The 12374-nt window shown below is 32.4% G+C and overlaps 4 protein-coding genes across 8 annotated transcripts in view; 1 reads left to right on the plus strand and 3 right to left on the minus strand.

Annotated features, from left to right (window-relative positions):
• The window catches only part of LOC108763111 (phosphatidylcholine:ceramide cholinephosphotransferase 2), a 30148-nt gene extending 25627 nt beyond the window's left edge, over positions 1 to 4521 (minus strand). Inside the window, exons 1-2 of one of the 5 annotated variants that reach the window (XM_018510462.1) lie at positions 3049 to 3059; positions 1743 to 1893 (exon numbers count right to left, since the gene is read on the minus strand). In XM_018510462.1, coding sequence (XP_018365964.1) covers positions 1743 to 1744 — 2 coding nt within the window. In that variant the 5' untranslated portion in view covers positions 1745 to 1893; positions 3049 to 3059. Of the gene's footprint in view, positions 1 to 1220; positions 1416 to 1689; positions 2002 to 3048; positions 3060 to 3785 lie in introns of those variants that run through there. The other 4 variants (XM_018510459.1, XM_018510461.1, XM_018510463.1 and 1 more) reach the window with 4 other exon arrangements.
• A 2309-nt stretch (positions 4522 to 6830) lies between these two features.
• On the plus strand, positions 6831 to 8727 carry Mul1 (mitochondrial E3 ubiquitin protein ligase 1). The gene is made up of 5 exons (XM_018510466.1): positions 6831 to 7259; positions 7361 to 7566; positions 7679 to 7863; positions 8004 to 8208; positions 8316 to 8727. Exons 1-5 carry the CDS (start codon positions 7155 to 7157, stop codon positions 8641 to 8643), a joined length of 1029 nt encoding a protein of 342 aa, XP_018365968.1. The 5' UTR covers positions 6831 to 7154; the 3' UTR covers positions 8644 to 8727.
• A 390-nt stretch (positions 8728 to 9117) lies between these two features.
• Ctu1 (Cytosolic thiouridylase subunit 1) lies at positions 9118 to 11820 on the minus strand. Its single transcript, XM_018510317.1, has 6 exons — positions 11596 to 11820; positions 11277 to 11508; positions 11067 to 11185; positions 10674 to 10862; positions 10394 to 10598; positions 9118 to 9402 (listed from the first exon to the last, which is right to left on the minus strand). Exons 1-6 carry the CDS (start codon positions 11647 to 11649, stop codon positions 9182 to 9184), a joined length of 1020 nt encoding a protein of 339 aa, XP_018365819.1. The 5' UTR covers positions 11650 to 11820; the 3' UTR covers positions 9118 to 9181.
• Positions 11821 to 11891: 71 nt separating this feature from the next.
• On the minus strand, positions 11892 to 12374 carry Sf3b5 (splicing factor 3B subunit 5). Its single transcript, XM_018510318.1, has 2 exons — positions 12337 to 12374; positions 11892 to 12271 (listed from the first exon to the last, which is right to left on the minus strand). The coding sequence occupies exon 2, from the start codon at positions 12219 to 12221 to the stop codon at positions 11964 to 11966; it is 258 nt and encodes an 85-aa protein (XP_018365820.1). The 5' UTR covers positions 12222 to 12271; positions 12337 to 12374; the 3' UTR covers positions 11892 to 11963.

Consider the following 12374-nt stretch of genomic DNA (forward strand, 5'->3'; position numbering starts at 1 on the left):
TTAGGTGACAATTAATTTTAATATCTTTAGAGGACACATTTTCAGAGAATATACTTACAAATATATTATATTTCGTATAGATATATGTTTTTTCATTTTTCATATAAAAACTATGGTACAAGAACAAATTACGTATTTTATGATTAAAATAACTATTTTATTTGTATTAGTACTATAATTACTATTATTTCTCAAAATATAGAACTGACATTAAAATAAAAATTGTGTTTCTTATATGTGTTGTCCATAACAAATATGCTACTGCCATTCCTAGAACGTGTGACAACCCAGAACACGGGGTTAATTGTCATATTTTCGCAGCATCATTTAATTAACTTACTTAATTGCGATATTTTATAGAAAATGACATGTCTTAGAAGATCTTTACTACAATTAACTAATCATTATCCTGACAAGGTTTGTAAATATAATTATTTTTATTAAAAATAGCTATGTGAGATAAATTAAATAACTTATTTTTATGATATGAATTCACGAGTAATATTTTTTTTAATATACCTAAAAGATGTAGGTATATTGTAACGTATATAATATTTCAAAATCAGGCATCCACTTTTTTTTTAAAATCAATAATAAAAAACTGACAACCAGTCCCAGGGTCTCCCCTAATTATTTCGATAATCCAACACAATTATTTTCAGATCTGTAACTAATACCGAATTTTAGTGTGCATCTAGTGCATATTAAAGCCGTTATGTACTGATTTAATCTATGTAAAATGCAAATATTTCGAATTATAAAATATAGATTTTACTTAACAAAAATAATCAAATATATTGAGCATTTTATTTAATTCAATTTTATATTTGTATATATTAAACACACACATATATAGATATATATTTACGTCAATTTGTGTACGACGGCTTTAATGTGCACCCGTGCGCACTGAGTGCATCCAATCGGATTAGCTATTAGATACTTCAGCAAAACCCGTTCTTTCCATGCAAGAATTAAAATCGTACGATACAAGTATCATAAATTAAGTAACGTACAGTGTCATCTGAAAAATATATGATTGAAGAAAACAATAGCGACAATAAGGCATAAAACGAGGCTTTGGTACGCTGTAGAACTGTGTAGATACCCAGAATTATGTATATCCAGAACTTAGGCATATAACCCCGATAATACAAACGGGCATAAAAACGAAAGAGAAATAATAGAAAGAATGAACCTGTAAAATTAGGTCGCCATACCTTGTTAAAGCACTGGGCAATTCGACCTTGACAGGTAGTCTTAATTTATGCATTTTACTTTATACATACACACACTGCTATGTCATTAACAGTACAGTCTCCTCTTTGCCTCTTTTTCTCTCTTTCTTTCTCCCGCAGCCAGATGCGTAGACGTGCACACGCCACACACACACGCGCTTTTTACACGTCTGCTCTGTTGCGTGCTGCGTCTACGTATGACTACGTGCGAAGCGATGTATAACGGGAAACATAACCAATAAAATATGTACCCAAATACAATCGCTTTCTTCAAAGAGGGGAACGAAGGTAGGAGAGAGAGCCAACAGAAAGAGTTCGTACATGGAACGTTGGTACGGAGAGAGAGAGAGACCAAGGGGGGAAAAAGAAATCAGAAAGAGAAAGAGAGAACGTGTGAAACAAGAGGGGTTTACACACAACACTAATCAAACGACACACGAACGAAACTAACCAACTATATAACGGAGGAGCGGGGGAGAGGGCAGTCTAGTTAGTGATTTTTACATGGACACTGGACGGCAAGTGATTCCTCTTCGAGCTCACGCTCGTCTCTCGCCGACGATGAATTCTCAAGACTCGATCTTCGATGCAAATTCATTTAGTACTGTTAGCCACTCGCGACGGACAACGGACGCACGTCAACGCACTAAATGTACTAATGTAGTGTTTTTGTACTCCGTGCGCGTATCTGTATCGGTTGGACGTTGGACGACGCCACCGGTGGCGATCCGCGTTGTCCACCGTCGAGTCTCTGCTCTCTCGGTCGGTCGCACACACACTGACAGCTCTCTCGATACGCGCACCACGATACCCGCCTGCCCCTGCCCGCCTCTTCACCAGTGCTGGTTTACATACTCTTGACGACCCGACGTGACATTTCGCGGAGCAAAAGAGACGAGCGAAGATGGCGTCGTCCGATTCGTTTCTCGCGCGCGTTCGCGGCAATACAAAATAATAGAACGAGCGGACCGGGTATGTTCATGGAGCAATTATTATAACGTCGGAGAATCACGTGTGAAAAAATATTAGCGTTCGTCCGCGAGATAAAGCGTATTACTCGAGTACTCGTACGAATGCGCGTTCGTTTCTTCGAATTATTCGACGTTGCGCGGCGATGTGAGCGCACCTACGACGATTACGAATCGCGATAAGTCAGCTGCGAGATATCGACCGATACGTACCCGCCAAAATTCGAATTGTTTCTCTAGTTTGATTCGGATATGATTGGGATTGATTTTGAAGATGTCGAATGAGATTATATACTTACTGATTTATAAAATCTGATCATAGATTAATTAAATAATTAATTTGCCACTGTCTATATTATATAACATGATTTATATAAGAATCGAGTAGTCGGCTTGATTACAGTGAAAGTTGACATTGCTTGTATGGGTTTCGAGATAACTCGTTTATTATTGTCTTAAAAAAATAAAATTAATCAATCGGTGTTTATTTTAAAAAAAAACCAGTACTACTCGATGGAACGAATTATTTGCTTTATCTTTTTTTAACTGAATGATAGAAGAATACGTAATTTATTACTTGTTGATATTTCCACCGCTTTATCACCGACATCACTAACATTGAAAAACATTTGCAATGGAGTATGAAATATGTATGGTAATGAAATGAGATCGATGAAAAATGATATAGAATTAGCGATGAAAATATTGCTTTATTCAAAGCAGATGATACATTATTGATGTCGTTTAATGCTGCTCGTAAATCTGGCTGGAAGTACAAACGCGATCATGATAAACGATCTGATCCTTTCTTCAAGTGATGATTGGATAACGCATAATGTAACTGTAATAAAATAATCAATAACATGATAAATAACTCATGATAATACGTCTCGCGAGACGTAGAAATGTAGAATTGTTTCAAGTGATATAATAAAAGCAGAAATCAAAGTGCCATGCGCTGCAGAAATTAGTAATTAAACGTGTTATCGTTAAACCCACGACATTGCCTTCCTATTCTTTCTCATCAATTCAAATCCAATTAATCCGCTGACCAACGAATAAAAGTTGAATACATTAATGATTCATTTATCTTTTTGCGGCATATATAGCCAATAAAAAATTCATTGATGATAGAAAAGCAATTAGATTTATTAACCCTTTGGCCTACAACCACGAGTGAGACTCGTGGTAAGGAATTTGGTAAGTGAGACTCGTGGTAAGGAGTCTGACTCGTGCTTATTGTTTATGGACCAAATTCTTTACCACGAGTCTCACTCGTGATTGCAGGCCAAAGGGTTAACAACAGCACATTCTTTTAGGCCCAGTTTCACAACTGACTGTTAACTCTTAACCGAGGTTCAACTTATTCATTATCTCTTTTCAATTCTGGAATTGGAAAAAGATGAGAAATAAGTTGAACCTCGGTTAAGAGTTAACTGTGAGTTGTGAAACTGGGCCTTAGTCATTTCGCATTACTCTTGCAATTCAAAATTATCAAAATGGGGCAAATACAAATAAGTGGATACAAAATGTATACAGAGAATATTTATTGAGGGATTAAGAGGAAATAATAACTTACCTAAGCAACGCTTTCCTCCAACAGTAGTCCGTCTCGATGACAAGCAGCTGCAATTTCATCATATATGTGGACGTGGACCAAGACATACGAACAAATCATAAACTGTTAATGACTCTCTTCTTCGTCTCCCGGCGAAAATTCTCCTTCATTTTCTAATTCTTCCTTTTCTTGCTCCTTCTCTTTCCTTTCGCGAATTCCGAGGCGTGATTCCCTGCTATTCGAGTTGCGATTAGCCGTGCGCGACCCAATTATTCAGGTCTGCGTTATCGATCAATTAGAACGAAGCACACGGAACGAAACAAAGCAAGCTGGCACATAAACGCTCTTTTTTTTCTCTCCTTTTTCTTGCTGTCGTGAAAAAAGAAAAAATTCTAAGGAAGATGCAGGTCGAAGATTTCCTGGGAAGCGCACGAAATGACACACTGCACAGCTGAAGATGTACTAAACGCTGATGATCGCTTATTTTTGGAAAGCGGTGAAAACGGAAGCGGTCAAGTTGCGAGATCTCAATCTCGAAGAGAACGGTTTCTGATCATCTTCGTAGCCTGTTGCTGTTACATGTTCCTATCTGCCGCTGTTTTCTCACACTAAACTCAGATAATGACGAAAAAAAAATAGCACGGGAACCCGCCCGGCTGGCTTGCTGTCCGCTTGCTACCGTAGCTGATATACGTGCTCCTCCATCCAATACGCGTCGCGACGCCAACGAAGGCGCACGCGCTTCCTCATGGATCGCTATTTCTCCGTCATGAACAAGTGTTACGATCAGTTGGCTATTATAATGACGTCATGTAGGACAAGGACGCTGGTTCACTCACGAATGTTCAGCAGCTGTACAGGACTCATTTTCTAAGAACAATTGGAGTGCCTGTATGAAGATCAACTGAATCTCTCTCTCTCTCTCCTCTCTCTTTTGTGGATTAAAATTCTATTTCTTGAGAATAACATCACTCTGAGGCAAAACATCAATACCGACACTATTATATAGCACGATTAGAATGAATGTGCATGAATGTTTCAAACAAAAATAAAATTCTTATTTACAAGTGGACAAAAAATAGATTGTACAATGCATGAATATTCTTATACAATTTATCTTAGAATTTAAATGAATACAATTATTAATACTGATTTTTATTCGAACCAACCTCTAGAGCACAAAGTTGCACAAAAGATGCAGCAACCCTGCTGTATCATTGCAGTAACATTGCATGTTGCAGCAATATTGCAGATTTTGCAGCGATATTGCTGCAAATTCTGTGTTGTATGGGAAATTAATAATATGTACTTATTAAAACATTTTTTTTATTAGTGATATTAACATTTAAAGATAATTCTGTCATGCAAAAATATACAGTTAAAAAACCCGTCAAATCGAAAAAAACACTTCACGAAGACTAATAAATTAAAAAAAAAATAGTTGAGAAAATTTTAAGAGGCAAACACAACTCTCACATTTCAATATTATTTGACTCTTCTCAAAAGATACAAATAATGATTTTTCACATAAGATTTGAAAATATAATAAAATAATATAAAATTTAAATAACTGAACGGTATAATGTACATACATTGAAATTGAATAGAAAAAAATTAAAAATAAGTATAAATATATTTAATGTATAAAAAGAGATCATTAAAGGACGATAACTATATAATTAGAAATTTTCCTATAAATAATTCTGCCGATTGAATTAATTAGAGTTTAGTGAAAATTGTTTGCATTAAGAAAAAGTCTTTCCATACAAACTTCGAGTATATTCTATGAGCTAAAATAAGAAAAAAAATGTTATATAAATTCTAAAAATGTTACATAAATTCTAAAATGCTTTATTAAAAAACTATAACAAAAATGTAAAATGTATAAGAAACAGTGTTACCTATAAATTTGCATTTTAAAGTGTAATCCATTCATGTCAATACAAGCTTGGCGTTGATGTAATTTTGAATGAATTTATCACTTTTTTTGCAAGGACAGCAGAAATCTTATTATGAAGATTTCCTTTACCTTCGCAAAAATAGTAATAAATTCAAAATTACATTAATGTCAGGCTGTACTGACATGAGGGGACGGTATTTTAAAATGCAACTTTGAGTAAAATTGTTTCTTATACATTTCATATTTTTTATTATAACTTTTTAATAAAGCATTTTAAGAACCTATGTTTATGTAACATTTCTTTTTTATTTTGGCTCATAATATACAGTTAAAGTTTGTAGATACGAAAAATTTAGGGACATCTTAAATCATTTTTTATATTATAAAGAAGTTAATAAAAAAATTAAAGAAAAAAATTCAGTATAATATATGACTTGTTTGTCAATTTTAACAATTGCCAACCAGTCTATCAGACGAAGATTTTCAAGAATCATTTCAGCATTATGTTGTATATCTAATTCTAATTTTAATATTTGTAAGAATTTCTAATTCTTCGGATTAACCAGAAACTCATCGAGCCTCCGTTATATATCGTTTATCACACTCATTTCATAGCTTTCATTGATCGTAATAATTGACAATAAAATTATTTATGAGCCGTATTATTCTAATAACAAGTGTTTGCACAATGATCGATCTCACACGATAAAACACTGTCGTGAATGGACTGTATTAAAGCTATTTTTCTTATAAATCTATATTAAAGTTATCTCTCCTATAAATCTTTATTGAAACAATGATACATCTTACATGATTATATAGGTACTTTATAAATATTTCTCGCAGCAGTAATCGTTGCTATAATTTCAAAAAATTGCGCGAATATGTCCTCACTCAACCTATACGAGTATGTGTGTATGTATTCATATATATCGTATATAATATCAATACACATATACTGATATATAGAAACAGTAGGAAAATAAAGAAAGAGACAGTGCCAGTAGAGTAAACAAACCGAGAGAATACATACCGACAAAACTCGATCGTGGTTTTCTCGACAAAACTCGATCAGGTTTCTCTTCAGCTACCAACAGATGAAAACTTATTGAGATTATTTTAGTTCGCAGTGGTTCGCAGCTAGTTCGCAGCAGCATGAGGAGACACCTTAGTGTTTTCCTTCTCCTTTTTACTTCTTTCTCGATTCTTTGCAATTTGAAAAATATTTCCGAGTAGCATCAAGAAGATCGTCGAATATGGATTCGTAATTTTTGAAAACTTCTGAACGAAAGTAATCTTCTTTTTTTGTTCGCTCTTAACAAATACTTTAACAAATATTAAACGGACTATTGATTATTGCTGGCTTGAATTGAACCTGGATTGAGGATTGAGAGCCATGTCCTGTGTGTAACCTTAATCCAAATGAATTGATGCAGATTGAAACAATGTAAAGATGGACGATAATATATTTACAAGAATATAATTTAATCATGGAGTACTTTAGCGAAATATTTTTGCTTGGAGTTGACACAATCGTATTCACTATCTGTTTGAAACAGTATATTCACTACAAGAATGCGATTAAAGCGATTAAGGTAAACAATATTAATTTATTATTAAAGTTTTGAAACGTATTAATATAAATTAGAATATTTTAAAATATTACAGGCAATTTAAGAACTTTTATTTTTTGTAGAATGTTGAGCTACACGACGTTGGTCCAGATTTGGAAAGTCTACTAGATAAGAGCCTGAATAACAAAGTAGATTATATTGCTGTCAGAGGAGTCGTGAAACCATTAAAAGAATCATTACGAAGCGTTAATAAAACAGATGTCACCGGAGTCATACAGAAGCTTAGTGTCAGAGAACATGTTGTCGCAAGAACATCAGCTGGTTATTGGTAGGTTATTGAATATTACAACTTGATGAACAATTCTGTGGTTGAAATATAAATGTCAATAATCTTGATAATATTATATTTCTTTCTAATTATCTAATTTGTAATTCCATAGGTCTGACCAGGAACGAACAATTCAGCAAGTATATAATGTCGTACCATTTGTTCTGCAAAATAGATGGTATCGTGTTGAGATAACAGATCCATTGTCTGCTGATATTTTAAACTTGGATGTAATCTCTGATAATTTTCAACCTAGTGTACCTACAATTATAGACCATATATGGGGATTTTTTACGGGTAATTATAAAACTTGTAATCGGACTAGTTCTTATCTTTATTACATAATATAAAATCATATATACACCCTTGTAAAAAAATGTGTACGTGTTGTGCATGCATAAAGTTCGTAAACTTGAATTTATTATACGATTTATTAGGAGTACGCCAACGAGGTATACAGTCTACAGAAAAAATGTTGCGTGAAGATTCAATTATTACAGCAATAGGTGAGCTCTCGAGGTCGAAAACTGAATCCAATTATCTTACTTTGCAACTTCCATTAAACGGATCTCCTTTTTATATAACAAGCATGTCAGTTACTTCTTTGATGCGGAAATTAGATGATCATAAGAAAATATACAGGCATGTACATTTTAGTGTATTGGAATATTATTATACAGTATTTAATTGGAATATATTATTTATTATATTATTAAGTCTGAATTTATATGATCTTCTGAAACACATAGGCTGTTTTGTTTGATGAGCGGCACAATTGGATTAATACTTGGAGGAATTATGATGAGACGCTATTGGAAGAATAAACAGCAGCAAAGATTAGCAGATCAATTACGTCAATCGCTCGAAACATCTCGTCAAGAAAGGCGTCAAAGGGTCAGGGATAGGGATCTTAGAGAGGATCAAATATGTGTAATTTGCAGGACAAACGCACGTGAAATTATTTTACTACCTTGTGGTCATGTATGCATATGCGAAGATTGCTCAGTTAGCATCAATAATAATTGTCCTATTTGCAGAACACAAATTATTCAAAGAGCGGCCGCATATATAGTATAAATTTCATCTTGATATGAATACCACTTTTATATAGCAAAAATATTTTTATTGTACCAGAGTGTGTGAAAACGATGATTGATTAAAATAATACGATCCCATCTCCTTTATGTGATAGATGTGTATAATTTTATTATTTATAAATGAAAATCTAATTTACAAAAATAATATATAAGTACATTAATTACAATAATTATAAAGAGTACAAAACTATTTTCTGATCATGTAATTTTTAATATATATGTTTAATGAACTTTGGACATATGTATAAGTTATTTTTTGTTATCAATTATCCTGTTTTAAAACTATGTATTTATGACTTTTTTGTTTAAAAATATATTTAAAAACCTAACGCTACAGTTATAGTCGTTAAGAGTTACAGAAAAGGTCCTTTAATCTTTAAATGAAAAAAATAGTAAAATGGTTTTTCCAGTAATAACTGAAAATAAAACATATATGAGAAAATTTATGTTTGTAAAAATATATTTTAGGTGCACATGTTACATATTTAGACAGTTATATATTTAGTTGCATAAGAATCTTAAAGATCTATATTTTGCTGTTTGTTTCTTTTATCCATATGCAAGTTCATTATTTTTTTAGCTTTACTAGATTTACCAATACCGAGTTTTGGCAGTCCTCTATTCAAACCTTCCAACAAAACACATGCTTTACATATTTCTTGACTTGAAATAAATCCACATAAAGTACAATTTCTTCTCTCTGGCATTTTTATATTAGCTTTCACTTGTAACTGCTCACCTAGTAAATAATATTATTTTGGCTCATCATTCAAAAACGAGCTATGTCCAATTGCTATGAATTTAAGCAGGAATACTTTAGATGATTTCAAATGAATAACTCTTAAACGGATTTTTAATTTCTGCCAATAAAATTTAATGCCAAAATGTCTAAAGAAAATTATAAACAGGATAGGATATTAAAACGTATAGAGCATATTGATTGTGTTCTGTAAAACGCATCATATATTATTTATCCTGAGAATGGAAGTATAGTGACGCCATTACTTTTTATAATAATAATTTGGTGACGTTGGAATTTTTTGACTGACAATAATTAACTAAACGCTAAGGTTGCATTAAGATTGGGAAAATTACTTTTAAAAGTAACTTGTCATCATTATGCGTTATTTACCGAAAAAAGTAATTTGTTACTTGTAACACATCGATATGTTACTTTATATTTGTTACAAATACGAATTATTTTTCCAATCCGTTAGAAGTAACAATTCACTTTTCCACTCTACCACTATTACCATTGCAGTCATAAAAAATTCGCGACGTCATTACCAAATCATTATTATAACAAAATAACGATAAAAAAAATAAGGCGTTACACAAGTAACATACTTCTATTCCCTAATTTTATCCTTATTGTTCATCGAATAATAAATAAAGATAAAGTAATCATACACAATATGCGCTCTATCGACGGCTAAAAAAATTGTTTTAATTGTTTAGTCATGACATTAACAACATATGTCAGAGTAACTAGGAATGCCTCTTCTAATCGACATATTTATTCTTTATTTATTTTTGGCATTAAATTTCGACGTTTTTATTAATAGAAATCTTTTTAAGGACATTTCATTATCATTTCGAGTATTTCTGTCAAAATTCATAATAATTGGGCATTGGCTATTTTCGGAAATTATTCACTATTTTTCTAATTTTTAGGTTGCATGACAGATAAATATTGATATTGTAGGAAATTAACAAAAAGATATTCTTACCTGAATGTATTATGTCTATGATAGATGACGGCCTTATTTTTTCTAAATCCTTTAAAAAGGCTCTTGCATGACCTCTATAAGCATTTGGAGCATATATACATTCTGTAGAGAAGTATATTAGATTTTTAAAATATGCATACATGACAATTTCTTTTTCATATGCATATTTTAGAGGTTTACACCGCATGATAGAATCTGCACCAGTCTATATTATATAAGAATATAGATATCAAAGAAATTTGTTATAATTTTATAAACATTTCATATACAATATTCTTACAGTGATTACAGATGTACATCTCTGTAGTCGGGCAATGTCACCTCTCAAGATATTCATTAGTACTGTTTCAGCGATATCATCTGCATTATGACCTGTTGCAATACAATCTACTTTCAAAATTGCAGCCCCTCTATCCAATGCTTGTCTTCGGAAAACACCACAAAATGTACAATTATTTTTACGGCCGATCTAAAAAATATATTTTGTTACACGTGTTTAAAGTTATCAAAAAATATAGTTAAATCTCACATCAACTTGATTTATGAGATTGACTGCATATCTTTATGTAAGGCATTTAATTGACAAATCCTTAAATTATTAGATCTAAGTACTGAACTAAAGACAGGTTCTTAGTAAACTTTAGCTGTAGTTTAAATATTTGATATAATTTACCTCTGCAACTATAGAATCCATTGTCCATCCATACAATTCCTTATATGATAAAATTTGAAGTGGAATACCATAATCATCTTTATTCTGTGTCACAGTTTTCAAGCTATCATCTCTGTAGCCTAAAAAGATATATTTTAAAAGAAAATTATATTTTTTATGTACAATATAAAGCTTCAATATGAAGATGACATTTTTATATAGCTGCATTACCAGTAATTCCTTCATCGATGGATAAAAGAAACAGGTCTAATTCATACTTGTATCTTTCATTCAAAGTTTTTAAGACATATGCCAGTACAGTGGAATCTTTTCCACCTGATGCACCAATGGCAACCTTATCACCAGGCTTAAATAATTTACCATTGATGATAGTATCGTGAATCTCGGTCTCAAATGCCAAGAAAAAACATTCTTTGCATAATGTATCGCCAGTTTTTGGCCTCTAAAAATACATACATATTCTTTTAATTTAATAATGCAATAATATAGCAATTTTCAGATTTAGTATAAATTTGAAAAAATAATTTACCTTTAAAATAGCATTTTTTCCACACTTTGTGGAACATTGTGGAAATGGAGGCATCTCAATTATTTTTCTTAGGCTATCAATAAATCTCGTTATAAGATAATTTCATTAATAATGCAAGATTGCAAAAACAAACACGTGTTCTATACATATAGATCTTCGTGAATGCAAGCACAATTAAGGTTATATGGCGATTATGCAAAAAAAAATTATAATACAGTCACAAGTAGTATTGATCTAACAAAATCCACTTAAGTTTATTAATTTTTCTTGAAAGATCTGATAAAAAACAAAAAGTTTATATTATTTCTATTTTCGGAAATTAAAAGTTTTTATTACACAAGAAAAATGTTCAAGTAAGAACGCGCGATTTAATCTTCCGGCTTCTCAGGCGGTGGTCCACAGGGTTGCAGCATCTTCTCCATAAGATTGAATCTAACTCGTGCCTTGGCTTCGTTCTCGGCAATCGCAAAGAAATTTAGCAAATCGTAGTGGCCCATATATGAACTACAGGAATCTCTGTGCTGATTCACCAACCATTCGAACTTGGTTGTGTCTGCATGCCCAGTCCCAATGTACTTGGATTGTAGATGCTCCAACTGGCTATGGATGTTGTAGCGTTCACCCATACTTTCGATTTAAAGCAGACTTAAACTTCCTCGCGCGATCTCGTTCTTCTCTAATAATATTGAATATTGAATTAATAATCACACGTTTCACCACCCGTATATCATTAACTAGTACCTCTTCGTTTCATAGGTTATATTCGCTTAACATCCGAG

The sequence above is a fragment of the Trachymyrmex cornetzi genome, unplaced genomic scaffold (assembly GCF_001594075.2).
Source record: "Trachymyrmex cornetzi isolate Tcor2-1 unplaced genomic scaffold, Tcor1.1 scaffold335, whole genome shotgun sequence".
In the NCBI taxonomy this organism is placed as follows: domain Eukaryota; kingdom Metazoa; phylum Arthropoda; class Insecta; order Hymenoptera; family Formicidae; genus Trachymyrmex; species Trachymyrmex cornetzi.